Raw genomic sequence first — 14,773 nt, 5'->3', positions numbered from 1 at the left:
GAAGGAAGGGGTAAGAGATACAAGACTTTCTGTTCTATCGCTCATGTACTTGTATTTCTTTCTATTGGCTCTGTTTTCTTGTGTGTAGGTCCATTCTCACTGGCCTGATTCCCCCAACGTCAGGGACAGCAAAGATCTACGGCCATGACATCCGCACCGATATGACAGCCATCAGAAAGAGCTTGGGCATGTGTCCACAGCACAATGCCCTCTTTGACAAGTGAGTGACAGTTTTGTTCAGATGGTTGTTAACTCTGAATTTTGCATTGGCCTATAGAGTGAGGTTTAGAAACTAGAGAAAATTGTATTTTGATAACAATGTGAAATCTGCACCTGCTTTGTGTAATGTTCTGTTTTACCTCTGTGCATTGGGCCATCCTCTCAGACAGATTTCTAACATAACTTGTGGTTAGATAATGCTCCGATTACCATCAGTCATGTAGGTTGTGTGGTATGTCTTGCTGATGGGTTGTTCATACAGATGTTTCTGATGTATATGTTCTTATGACATGTCTCTATGATGGCTGATAGGCAGTGGAAGGCAGTTGTTGAGACTCATGAATATTTCACTCACCTGTTATGTTTGACATCTGCCCACAGACTGAGTGTCGAAGACCACATCTGGTTCTATGCACAGCTCAAAGGCAAGCCCAAATGGCAGATCAAAGAGGAGACTAACAAGTAAGCTTGCCAAACGATACTTCCCTTTGATAGATAAAAAAATATATATATATATAATAATAATAATAAGATCATATTTATCCAGGGTAGCCTCTTCAGTGTTGCCACTGCTTTACCAGAGGGCCCTGCCATTATTACTACCCCAGCGTTTCCAGGTACCCATTTTATACACCTGGTGTTTTTTTTCTTTTTTTAAATACAAAAGAAAGACAACCAGTTATACAGTTATTGTGATGTCTCTGAGGGAACCTCTGGATTGAAAGTGAAACTCTTCAGAATTTTGTGTAGTTCATACTTGCATTCATGGTTATGTAGGTCAAACAGGAATTGGTAACTGGTAATTCAAAGAGCAAATTATAGATTAAACCTTGACATGAAAATTATGAAATGAATAGCCAAATGCTCGATTAAACAGAAAATTAGATCAATTTTAGTTTCATTTGATTCTTTTATGGAGTTATCACAGCGCAGTAACTTTTGATACCTATGTTGCATGTTGTTCTATGTAAATTAGTTTCTTGCTGATTACCATGTCTCATTAATGAGTAGCAGTAGCCAAGCGTGCTTACCTCAAACCCATTCACTCTACAGATTTGTCCCACTCACTGTTAATGAAATAACAAGAAGTTCAGTGGGTGTAAACACACCCACTAATATCAAAAGCTGTAGTGTGTGTGTTTTCATTCAATACAATTCAATGTCATATGCTGTGTGTCTGTTGAATGCTTGTTTCTGCCAAGATATAAAACTGATGTGTGAAATGTCAAACATGATGGGCAACAAAGATTAGAGTTACAACATTTACAAACATTTGTTGTAGGCTCATTGGAGACATTGGCCTAAACAACAAGCGTAAGACTCCAGTGGAGCGCCTCTCTGGCGGCATGAAGCGCCGTCTGTCTGTCGCCATCGCCTTCATTGGTGGCTGTCGCACCGTCATTTTGGACGAACCCACAGCGGGAGTGGACCCCTGTGCTAGACGGGCTATCTGGGATCTCTTGCTCAAGTACAAACATGGTGAGAATGCTGACCAAGGATCTGGATAAAATATGATTTCGTAATGAATTCAATCCAGTGTTGTTTATTTTAAAGATAAAAAGCAGATATTTTGAATATCCTCTCTGGTAATTGTGAATGAAATTACCCGCGTGCTACATTGCAAGCTTCTTGCATGTGGCAATTAGATGGATCATTTTGTCAGTGATTGTAAAATATAATGCATGTGACAAACAAGATGTGGAGCTGTAATATGTTGTAGCTCAGTTGATTAGACCATGGATTAGCAATCATGATGTGCCAGGATCGATTCCCCTGGCTGCAGCAGTTGTGTCCCTTTTCAAGGCAATCTATCCTCATTTCCTAGTCCTTTGAACGGGAATCAACGCCGTCAGTCCTGTGGTTGATTGTTTTATACATTCAAGCATTCCAATTACCATTATGCTTACACTGTGCAATGTGCAATGCTTACCAATCCTACTTCAGAATTGTAACAACCTCAATACCTTCAAATCTGAACTGATGACCTATTTTTTCGGCAACTTTGTGAGTGGTGTGCGACACATTGTGGGAGCCAGGTGCCTTGGAGTATTTCTACAGATGAATGGCACTACATTGTATATAAGTGCTGTTGCATCATCCTCGTAGAAGTCATAGAAATCATAGAAGTCACTTAATACAAAATTAATTCATGAACATACTCTTCTCTTGGCTTGTCCAGGTCGCACCATTCTACTCTCAACCCACCACATGGATGAGGCTGACTTCCTTGGTGACCGCATCGCCATCGTCTCCCATGGCCAAGTCAAGTGTGCTGGCTCTTCCCTCTTCCTCAAAACCACCTTTGGAGACGGCTACCACTTGACCCTGGTCAAGAAGCCTGCTGGACTGCCCAGCCAGGGTAGCTTTGATGCCGGTAGCAGCAGCAGTAGCATAGCTGGTGAGTTCTTCATTACAAATCTCAGCATATCATTGGACATTGTGTATAGCCAGAAGACCAAAAAGTGCCTTAGAACTTCATCTGTCATACTCTTTATAACCCTCCAGATTGCATTGTATATAATGTGTTTTTACATCACCTCTTGCATGAAGTTTTGTTTGGACAGGATGACTGATTTTCATACTTGACTATGTGAAGTTGTTGAATGTGCTGTTCTTTTTCTTGCTGTTGCATGAACTGAAAGTATCGATTGCATGGTAGACAAAGAGAATCCTTCAGCACCTCATATTATCCAAACTTATATCTCTTTGATATTGAATGTATATTTTCTCATTCTTCCAATGTGCCACATGACACTGTCTCACAATGAAGAAGTCACTGAAATCCTCGCATTCATCCTCCTCCCTCTCTCTCCTCCACCTCTCCCCCCAGATGACTCGGCCTCAGCAGCGGCGAGCTCCTTCCGGTCCCACTGTGACGAGAGGACAGTGACCCAATTCATCACTGACCTGATTCCTGGTGCCTATCTCTCGGGCCAGTCACTGAGGGAGCTATCTTACACACTGCCCTTCGATGGCGTCGCCTGCGGATACTTCCCCAAGCTCTTCACTGCCCTGGAGCAGAAGAAGGAGAAGCTGCACATTCTTAGCTATGGCCTCTCTGACACCACGCTGGAGGAAGTCTTTCTGAAAGTAGCTGAAAACACCGGAGCCAATAAGCAAGGTGCTGTATATACAGATGTAATTCCAAAATAATGGAATATAAGAATTCAAACATGAGCTTTATTGGAAAGGAAACTTTGGTGTTTTTATATGTTAGGCATAACAAAATCAACTTATTTTTCTTTTTATTTATACCTGCAGTAATATCTTTTATTCATACTTTTCTTTCGTAAACATACTTTCATGAACATGTAAAGAGTTGATTTTCCTTCAAGCACTGAAAGTTGTATTGTTTTAAAGTGCATTTCATAAAGCCTTATTCACATGAATTCCACAATCTTTGAACAATACAAAGAGTCAGTATGAATTTCTAATTCCCCAAGAAAAGTGTAACTAGTCATTCATTCATAGTGTCTTAGTTTGTTTGCTTTGCCAAGAGGTCTTTTGTTTTGAAGAATCTTGGCAATGTGGGTAAACCTTTGGCTCACTATACAATGTACATGTGTCTTTGTTTCTAGATGTGCCCTCAAGAGCCAGTTCATCCTCAGGATTAGGGAGCTTTGGTGAATCCTATGAGACACAGAGCAGCACTTCATCCCATACTACAAGGTGGGTGATGTACCATTGAGTGATGGAGTGCGGAAGTACTTATTTCAGTTCAGTTGTGTTGATGCCTTTTGAAGTTAAGCACACACACACACGCATGTCAAGAAATCTTTTGTTTTTGAAGAATCTTTGGGGTGTGTGTTAAATGATTGCCTTTTGAAAGCAGAGACTTGTGCACCAAATACAGTACCCCCTTTAGGATCAATGCACTCATCAAGGATGATCCTTTTTAATTTGTTGATAAGTTTCCTCACTGATTTGACGTATGTACACATACGTGGTAGTCTACATTACCCTTCTATTTTATGAATATATGCCAGTTTACCAAAACCTTTGTGTGCTTTGAGTGAAAATTGGCACAGATAATCCCACAAAGTTGTACTCACTGTCTAAAGTCCCGGACACAGAAAGGTGTAACCAGTGGCCTGGAGCCCTAGTTTGAATTCATACTTAAAAATTGTATGATAGAATGCTGATGCAGTTGCAGGTCCACAATGAAAAAAAAAATTAAAAAAGGAAGAAGATAAAAAGAAGTGTTTGCATTTCAGGACTCCACTGTTATCAAGCTGGACTTCCATTTTGTTTTGTTTTTTTCTCTTCAGGGACCAGAATTTGCATGCATCAGGGGAGTCTCCCTCCAGGAGCAGCCCCACCCTTGGGGAGACGGAAGGAGCTGAAACAGGTGCAACAGGAGGGAACGAAGGAGAGGAGGGGAGCGGTGGTGGTAGTAGCAGTGGTGGAGGAGCTAGGGGAGCTTTCACCAGGTTGTGGAGGAGGAGGAAAGGCCAGAAGAAGAGCGAGAGTACTTGTGACGTCCCACTCCTGGATGTCACCGGGGACGCACACCACAGAGCCACATCCCCGCAAGATGAGAGTAGGTGTTGATGTTTCAGCTTATTTGCCTGGCTAGTACAGTCATATGGTCTGTTTCCGTGCAAGCATGTTACATTGTATATATCAGTATTCTAATCTTTGTTTGTTTTCCCCTGTTTTCAAGCTATCAAGCTTTGTGATAATGTAGAAATTAGCCCACTTTATTCAGAACAACCCATTATAAGATAGTTGAGAAAACTGACCAATATAGGAATACAGTTTTTAGTAAAAAGGCTCTAGATGTACAACATGTGTAAAGATGCAGTTAAGTATATCTTCTATTTAAACATAACGTTTTCAAATTTCATCATGTAGCATATTCATTCGTACAAACAATGTAATAATGTATCATTACCTTATGTTCTTGTTCTTCATACAAATTTTTAGAATGTCATAATTTGTCATATGTATACTTTGCATTATACTTTGCATTATATATTATATATTATTTGATATATATATATATTATATATTATTACCCGTTGTTCAGTGGAAGTAAAGTATCAGTTGAATTGAATTGAAATCTCTCAATGCATCACATTCATTTCTTCCCAGATGCAGCCCATCTCGCCAATGACATCATCTTCACTAGGTACACAGGATTCTTCCACCACCTGATCACTTTCATGGCCCTCCTAAAGAAGCGGGTGCACCACGTCAAACGCAACCAGAAGGGCCTCTTCTCCCAGCTGCTGCTGCCAGCTTTCTTTGTCACCATTGCCATGAGCGTGGCCCTCTCTGCGCCCCACATTGGGGACCTGCCAGCCCTCATTTTATCCCCCTCACAGTACCACCCTTTCGAGTACCCAGAAGGTAGGAGCTTGTTCGAATAAGTTTGTTGACGCGGAATATTACACTCAAAATTCCATCAATTCCGACATCTTGTACAGAAGGAACTTGACATTGATTACTACACCCATTGTCTCAGCATGTGGGAGACTCTTGGAGGGCAGAGTGAATCTCAGAATTAAATGAAATGTATATTTATATGCTGTATAACCAGGGTTGATGCTATTTGATGTTTGAATATAGAAACAAGAGAAATTATCTATCTAATTTTAGGACATACTTGTAGTTAACATATTGAGCAAGATATCAAATAGTGCTTTTCAGAAGACTAGTGTGATAAGATTTAACTGTTGAACTGTCATGAAATTAAAAAAAAAAGGCTGGTTGGTTCAAATGTCAGTTCAAAAGGAACAAAAATGCAAAGAATGCCTGTCAAAGATGATTACTCATAGGGAATTTTTTATTCTCAATTCTCTTCCCTCAGGCAATGTCATACCCTATGCAGATGAGGCACTGAACAAGCGTCGAAGTTACCGCATCTACCACTCCAAGTGCGGCGACGCTGGTCCCCAGCAGTTGGCTGACACCTTCCGTTTCCCGGCCGGCGTGGGTGCCAGCTGTGTGCTGAAGACACCCTTCAATGGCACCCTGGACCAGCTGGTCATGTCGGCCAACTACACTCGGTCAGTGGGCCTGACGGCACAGTACTACGACCCCATGTGCAAGCAGTCCTTCCGCAAGGGACAACCCTTGTCCAACTACGTGCCCACTCCACCCATCTCCAAAGCTCGCACGGATGTAGAAATCATCGATGGTAAGTTCCCATTTGTGATAATATTTGGATATGCAATCAGTGTGTTTCCCTCTGTTACAATTTCTCCTGACCTGAAATGAGTATGCTACGTGGTCACAGCTATTCCTACGGGCAGTTTGTTATACTACTTTTTTTGATAATACTTTTTTTCTGTTTCTTTTTTGTAGTAGATTTTGAGTCTCCAGTAACCATTTCATTCATATTTCCATTCAGATTTCTATGTTGGAATTCAAGATTAACCACTATAAAATGACTGACTAAAGGTGTCACTGTAGATATTTTTTGCATTTCATTACCCTCTTGACTACTTAGTTTTTCAATGAAAATGAGTCTTGTAGAACTAATTTGTTTTTTGGCCAATATTTTTGTAGTCTAGAATTGTGCTTTTTTGGTGAAGCTACAAAAAGTATGCCAATTATGCAAACTCAAATTTTTAAGGCAACAATGTCTTTTCTGGCCTTAGTGGCGTATGTTTTTACTGCTAACCAAGTGCAGTGTAGTTGGATTAATGGCATTCCTTTATCGGAATGCTGATAGGTTGAACACGTTGCTCGCATTCACTGTTGTCACCTTGCTGTATGCTTTGCCAAAAAAGTCAATAATACAGTAAGGAAATTGAAGGTAATAGCTGCAAGGGGCACAATTCACACTTAAATTGAATATGTACTGCACACAGAATTTCCATTCATCCATCATTAAATGCAGATGTCTACATACCACTGATCAAACAGACTTCTAAATTATGAATTGAAACAGCATTTAACTCCTGCAGATTGTTCTGCGTGTCTAAAAGAATATGATTATAGTTACAGCATGGTGCTACATAAGCACTTACTCGATTGCCCAGGGGAAGTGAAAATCAAAGTTTTGGAACAATGAGGAAACAGAAATGCCTGCCTGAATTGGGCAAACAAAAAGTTTTAAAGCCACCTTTTTTGTGCACTTTATCCCCTCTACAAACCCATGAAGTCAACCATACAAAGATAATGACTACTTAGTAATGCAATGCACTTTAATTTCTTGAGCAACTTTACAACACTTACATGAAGATGCTCCAATGCAATGCAGCACCAATACTCGATCAAACCATGTTTGGAATGCTCCAATGTGTTCAAGCATGCGAATCAACATGTGCTGTTCATTCAGATTATTGTGTTTTAATAGCCCTTGACTTACAAGTGATTTTCTATACAATTTTCTAATATTTTGCACTTGCTTTTCGGGCAAGTAAAATTCATGTTCAAGCAAGTGTACTGTAACAATTTCAGAGCTGCCAACTAGTACTGATTTTCAGTAATTTCTACTGAAATTGGACAAGAATACTGAAGGTTACAAGCAAATTACTGATTTTAGAAATCATTGTCTGTGATAAATTCTATAACACTGTTAAGGATTACTGATTTTCACTCAAAAAAGGTGCAAATTACTGATTTTCAGCCATCATAGTACTGAAAGGCTTTTACAAAAGTTGGCAGCTCTGCAATTTGAAATTCTGCTTGCCTGATCGGTAAGTGGTATAAAAAGTTATGTAGCATCCTGTTACATTCTCTATCAATGATACATAAGTATATATAAATGCATAAGAATATGAATATGTGTAAGTGTGTTTGTTAGTGTGTGTTTCAAGTTCCGAGAAGAATGATTTTTATCAAGAATTGTATATATGTGTATGTACACATAAAGAATATTTTTTTGTTCATGTGTGTGATTGAGCTTTAATTTACCAATCAATGACATCCGCCACAATTCCTCAACAACCCCCAAATTCATTGACATGTTCTTGACACTCTTGAACAACAATGCAACAAATCCTTAATTCAGTCTCTCACATTTTTCTTGCCCACACCCTAAATTGTGAAGAAGGTACTATTCATGGAAGCTTGCTGTTTCATCTATCCTTACATCTCTTGAACAAGCAAAGTTAGGAAAAATTTATTATTATTATTTTTTTTTTGATGAATGGTTGTGGTATTGTAATATAAGATATGCATGACATACAAAATAGTCATAGGATAAAGTGCTTAAGATCAAAGCTCGAAGTCTGTTAGTTGTTGTCATTTTTTTTTTTTTTTTTTTTTTTGCCAAATGACATTTTCCAGACAGTATTAAATTTTAGGGGTAAAGGTGAAAGGTTAAATTGAAGGTGTTGCCGCTGGCCTAAAAATCATGTAAAGCTGTAACTTAAGCCAGTAAATGGTAATATGATGTGGTATAAAGGATAGGAATAAATGAACAATTATTGAGATGAAATGATGGGGTTGCAAAGTCAAAAGCAAGGTCAAAGGTCACCAACTTTTAAATAGAAATTGGATTTCTGTGTCAGAAATTAAAAAAAAAAATAAGATGGGAAATTCTCAATGTGGTTTGGTTCAGGGGATAGAAATCAAGAAGCATCGTCAGCATGCATGGCTAAAAGTCTGTTTTTAGTTCAAAGGTCAAACTCATTGACCTTTGTGTTATGTGTAAAAGGGTTCAAATATGTGGCTGATGTGGTATATTTGTGAAAGGAATTTCAGATGATTTATTGTTAAACTTACTCAAAAAGATAATGTTTGTGTGTTTTTTGTGGGTTTTTTGTGGGTTTTTTTTTTTTTGTATGAAACCTGAAAAAAAAAGGTGTGAATGTAATGTTCAAGTGATTTTGCTAGCAAACCATGGCCAACCAGTGATTTGTTTTTACGGTACACTTCAAAGCATGAGAACAATTCCTGCACAATGTTACGAGCGTAAGTCCTATAATATGCTGTAGTAAAATATGTTAACAGTGCTTTAGCCAAGAATGTACCCTCTGATTATTTTGATTGCAGCTTCATTCCCCAAATAACCTCACAACCTTTCCCTGTTTGTTTCCCATTGCATTCCATTGCATGTATGTTTTTCTACCCTTGCTCTAGATGGGTATAACAGTGAGTACATGGATTTTTGTATTAGATTTTACATTTTCAAGCACTTAGTAATAGAACAGATGCTTTCACATAACCTTTTTTGCCGTTGAAGGGAGCGTGATGTTTTCACATTTGGAATACATTGTACCAAGGGTTTGGTTGTGAAGCAATGACACTAGATAGCAGCCTCAGCTCTTAAGTACACTGTATACTACAATGGGTGTGTGTTCTGCTCATGATGACATCATAGAGTAGCAAAGTGATGATGTCACAGTCATTTATGATGGAACCAGGTGCAAGCAGAAACACTTGGGCCAGGTGAAGTTGTTTAGAACCAGTGTCCATGGTGATGAATGGCTGTGACATCACACTTTGGTACTCTATACTCATTGGGCCCAGGATGTTTGCTTCTCAACTGTAGGTACAAACTATCACTGCGCTCTCTTTAACAAAAATTGTGAGCAGCAAGACATTACAGACACTTTCTAGGGTCATTAAAGATGTTTTATTTGCTAGAGTTTCATTCATGTGTTGCAACATGCATCAAATATTTCACTGCTTGTAAACAAGTCCACAGTGGGATGAATGCGCAGCAGAAGTTTGTGTTCCACTTCAAGCTTAAAGTACATTGCATGCTTGAAATGTGCGTTCCAAAGAATGTTAACAAGGTATTTGCTGTCTAGCAGCATGAAAAAAAAAAGATGTTGCTTGTGCCTAGCTTGTGACTTCACCGCTTTTAGTTGCACTGTTGTTTTTTTTTTTTTGCACCATTACAAAATTGTAAATTTTTATTCAGCTTTCTAGTCTTACTTTTTTCACTTTGAAACCTTCCTTTTCTTTCTTTCTTTGTTTTAAAAAGTAATATTATGTTTTGTATTTTGCATATGCATACACAAGAAATTATAGTATATGTTCAATACTGTTATATTATTTATGATGTTGTTATGACACTATTCAGACCAGAAAGAATTGCACATAAGTGACAAAAAGATAAAAGTTGAAGCAATTTATTGCATTGATTGCTTTCCCTTTCAATGAGAGTCTAGTACAAAGAAACAACACAACCTCAACGATTACAAAATATGTATGACAGTGATCTATTGTGTACAAAATACAACATCCCTGTATGAGGCCGTTGGATGTCGAGGGAATGTGACAGAAAAAAACAAACAAACAAAGTAGCTGTCACAAACTAACTGCTTTTGAACTACAAAATGTTCATCAAGCATCACCTGCATGTGCAAATGTAGTTGGAAGGTCAAAAACTTCACTATTTCACAGCCATGATTTTCTTTTTTTTTGGATTTGGTTGTTTTCACCTTAAGTTAGCTGTTCACCTAGAGTATGCAGACTTTTTTTTTAGACTTGCTGACGCTCACTATAGATGGGGTAGTGTGGTGTTACTGTGAGTGACAATTGGAATGTATAGAGTTAATATCTGAAGACGATGTCAACCGATGTGGTTACTAAGGTGATATTTTTTATGAATGTGAATAGTGAGATTCTTCCACACCGTATGTTCGCTTTGCAGTAGTGCAAAAATATTCCATGCTTCGCATAGAAAGGCTGCATTTCAGATTGCTTTCAATGTGGTATTCCACTGTATGCTAATGCTAGTGTCTGGGACTGCTTTGCCTTGTCTTCTATACAAATTCAGTCTTTATTGTCTGTTGATGATATGTGATGAACTACACCATCACAGCACTCTTTTATTTTGCTCTGTGTAGATGCACATGATCTCAACAATGCTACAAATAATGAGTTATCATGGGTACTTACTAAAAACTTCTCTCTCTTTCTGTGCTACCATGCAATGGTTGGCAAGAGACATCCAATTTTTGTTATCATTTCCCTTTATTTTGTTCAACTCTGACCTTTTCTTTGTTTTTAGGTAATTGAAACTTCAGAGATATTCTAAGAAATTTAATAATTTGTGTGTGTGTGTGTGTGTGTGCGTGTGCAGTGATACCATTACAAAGTGATTGTTTTTTTTTGGTCATGCAGACAATAGTCAAAATTCATGAAATAGAGGTTATTTATTTTATTGTCAACCAGCCTTTCATGAAGCATTTGATGCTGAAAGCCTGTGTTAGAGCATACTAGTAGCTTATGATGAATAGTCGGAATACCAGACATTTTGCTTATTTTGTTCAACTGTGACTAACATTTGAATTTGAATAAATGTCTTTTTAGATTGAGTGCCATAACAGAGAGACTGGTGTGGGGTTACTTAAAACTGTCCCTCTCCTTGTTGAATGTTTCGTATAAACTTCTGTTTACCTTCTTTAACACCAACCATCCATGATAAATCCAGATATGATTTGTTGCAAAACAACATGTAAAGACCAAAGTGCAAGATAAAGTTGTAAAATTTTCTAATCAACTTTAATGGAATCCACTCTGTTTGGCAGATTAATGACCTAAGAAAGTCAGGGACAAGCTTAATTCTATTAGAGCATGAATGAAAGATTTAGGTCAATTCCTTGCATCTGAAAATGTATAGAAATGCTCCTAAACATGATCAGATTTGAGAGAGGTAATTAACTAAATCAAACAAATTAATTTTAGGTGTGCTATATGAAAGGTTAGAGATGCATGTATAGGGAAGCATTAATCTGGCTTGATGGAGAAAAGTTAACACACATATGTCCGATGGAATATAATGATTGGATTTGGAAAAAAAAAACCAACAAAAACAACAGCAACAACAAGAGGGACCTGCTGGCAGGCAGAGAAGTACTCTTGATGTTGTGAAATTAAAGTTGTTTAGTTTTCTGGAGGATAGTAGGATTTCTAACCAGTTCTGTGTGCTGTTTTATGACGATGAGATATGCAGTGATATTGATGGTTACTTGGGGAAGTGGAATTTTTGTGCTGATATAGATGGATGACCAACTCAACTGACGCCCAAAGTGTACAAAGTTAAACGTTGTATTTAAATTTCATATTCTTGCAGAGGTGTAGGTAAAATTCTGTGTGTACTTGTGCTTCCTGTTACTCTATTGTGGAACATCTCACTCTACTCTTTAGCGGTGTTGCAGAAGAAAATCAACATACAAGTGCTCTCATAAATACTGCTATTAAATATTGCGTACTGTCTGCTTCACATTTCATTCAAGGTGGTGACTTCTATGTTTTTCTTTATGCAGTGGTGGATGACAAAAATGTAGTTTATGTGTTCTCACATTCATTTTCATATCAATTCTGAAATTATTCTTGTATACTCATGATATACTGCAGCACCAAGCGAGTGTTTGAATGTTTACATACTGCATTAGAACACTGAAGCCATTAAGTGTTGGCATACCACATAACTGTTTCTTGAGATATTTTTGCGCCATTAGTAGTTTCAAGTGCCGGGAAGAAAAAAAAAATATTGCATTGCAGACGGAGCCTTAAGTATGTACTGGTACAAGTACATAATGAATAAATGAATATATAGATAGATAGCTAGATAAACAGTTAAAGACATGATTAAATAGATAAGAATATAGAAAGCTGAATAAATATGAATTAATAGTATATGTAATTTTGACAAATCACTCATTACACTTCTTAGAGACAGGAGTAATTGTTTCAATATATTCTGAACTTCATTGTCTCTATAAAGCTGTATCTTTAAAGTGCCTGCTTGCTGTTTACTGAAGCAGAAGTTGACCTCAAGTCATTTGCATATGTCAAATTTTCTTAGGGAATAACATGCTGCCTTAAATCATTAGTTTAGGATATGTTTTTTAGGCATGCTCTGGTAATAAAAAGCAAAATATATGGTTGAGAATAGATTATTATTGTATCATTTCAAATGGATTAAAAAAACCCCAAATTTCATTTTATACAACCATGATGCATGGGATAACATAATTAATCTTTAGTCTGAGATACACATACAGACAAAGATGCTTGGATGTGTATGGACAGGTACACTGTACTAGGTTTAAAGACAAGTAAAGATCCATGTGATGTGACTGAAAAACACTGGTATTCTTATGGAGAAAATCCCTGTATGCCATTTAAGAGCTAAAAGTGGTGACCAATGAAGACTGGTACTCAATTATTTCTCATTCCCCTGATTCTCCCCCAAACAATGCAAATGTATAGAGGCCCATGGTGGGATGGAGATCAAAGAAGTGAAGTGTGTCTGCACAGAAGATAGGAAGAACTTCCAGTGTCCTAACAATGTGGGCACGCCAGAGCCGGCTAGCTTCAAGGTGATCACCAGCGACAGGCTGCTGGACGTTAGTGGACGGAACTTGTCCGAGTACCTCCTTTACACCACCAACAGGTTCAGGCTGCACAGGTAAGTTGGGTGAATTCTCTTAGGGTGTACCATCAGTTTGAGATGTGCAAAGGTAAGCCGATTCCTTTCTTAACTCTAAACTGAACTTTTTTTAGTGTGAGCATGCAGAGCTGCCAAGTCTTCCTGATCCTACAGGAGGCTGTCTTAAACTTCCACCATTTACTTTAGTCCTGACCAGAAAAGGTGAAAAACCTGCCTGTTTTGGGGATGGCCCACTGAGGTGCATATAACATACAAGTATCAGTCTCTGAAATCTCTTGAGAATCTCCCTGGTTTTAATGTGTGAATGATGTCAGCCCTGTGTAATGATAATGATCTAAGGAGCACACACAAATTGCTGTGTGATTTGTCACTATGTTAGAGAACATATTTTGTAGCTACAAAACACTATAGTGGCAAAAGCACTAAAAAGTGCTGCTTTACAGAAGCCTAGACACGTTTAGATCTTTCTTGAATTGAGTTGATTTTTTTTTATTTCAATCTATCATATCATATTTTCTTTGTAATGGAATCTGTGTATGTTGCTGTTTGCTTGCCATCAACCATTAGATATGGAGCGATTTCCTTTGGGAATGTGAGAAACTTTGTTCCTCCCACCTTCAATGATGATGTACCAACCACATACAAGAAGATTGCAGTGCGTAATGCAGCCATGGTGAGTCCGTATGAATTACTGTAAAAGTAGATAGTTTTATGCAAGTAATTTTTCACGGTTTTCAGATGAATTTTGCATATTTTTAATTCTGTGGAATCAAGACATTTAAAAGTGGAACATATAACATGTAGAAATGTTTGCATGCTTTTATTTTCACGGTAGTTCCCATTTTTACAGTAGCAGAAGGCTTGATGTTGCTTTGATATGTGATTTGCTGATCTTATTTCTTTTATTAAATCTTTGTCAGTGCAAACGATAGGAAGGTTATTTCTTTCAAACCGTGTTGTATTATATTGTATAGTGTAGTGGCAGTTGCACGAATCTACCGTATACACTTGTGGCACGAACAATAAAAAGGACATTTTATAAATGATATAGTGACTATAATAATTGATTGAGGTTTATTTAACACTTCCATAAAAATCAACATATAACAGAAACAGACAGCATTACAAACAGTAAGACATACATGTATATAAAAGTATTGCCCAGCATGCCCGTGATTTATTCAAGAACTGTGTCCCACTACCAGCATCTTACAAGGACAATAGACCTCTGTGATTCTTTAAGTTCAG

At 37.8% G+C, this 14,773-nt stretch overlaps 1 protein-coding gene across 1 annotated transcript in view; it reads left to right on the top strand.

Moving 5' to 3' along the window:
• LOC140241189 (ATP-binding cassette sub-family A member 2-like) overlaps positions 1-14,773 on the top strand; it is a 69,895-nt gene that overhangs the window by 38,889 nt on the left and 16,233 nt on the right. Inside the window, exons 22-32 of the mRNA XM_072320949.1 lie at positions 89-220; positions 601-681; positions 1,502-1,698; positions 2,399-2,617; positions 3,050-3,340; positions 3,798-3,888; positions 4,488-4,759; positions 5,314-5,571; positions 6,032-6,361; positions 13,345-13,543; positions 14,093-14,198. Of these exons, the coding sequence (XP_072177050.1) occupies positions 89-220; positions 601-681; positions 1,502-1,698; positions 2,399-2,617; positions 3,050-3,340; positions 3,798-3,888; positions 4,488-4,759; positions 5,314-5,571; positions 6,032-6,361; positions 13,345-13,543; positions 14,093-14,198 (2,176 nt within the window). The remainder of the gene's footprint in view (positions 1-88; positions 221-600; positions 682-1,501; positions 1,699-2,398; positions 2,618-3,049; positions 3,341-3,797; positions 3,889-4,487; positions 4,760-5,313; positions 5,572-6,031; positions 6,362-13,344; positions 13,544-14,092; positions 14,199-14,773) is intronic.

The sequence above is a fragment of the Diadema setosum genome, chromosome 17, assembly GCF_964275005.1.
Source record: "Diadema setosum chromosome 17, eeDiaSeto1, whole genome shotgun sequence".
NCBI classification, from domain to species: Eukaryota; Metazoa; Echinodermata; class Echinoidea; order Diadematoida; family Diadematidae; genus Diadema; species Diadema setosum.
The sequence above is the reverse complement of the archived record's forward strand: the minus strand, read 5'-3'. Positions and strand labels throughout refer to the sequence as shown.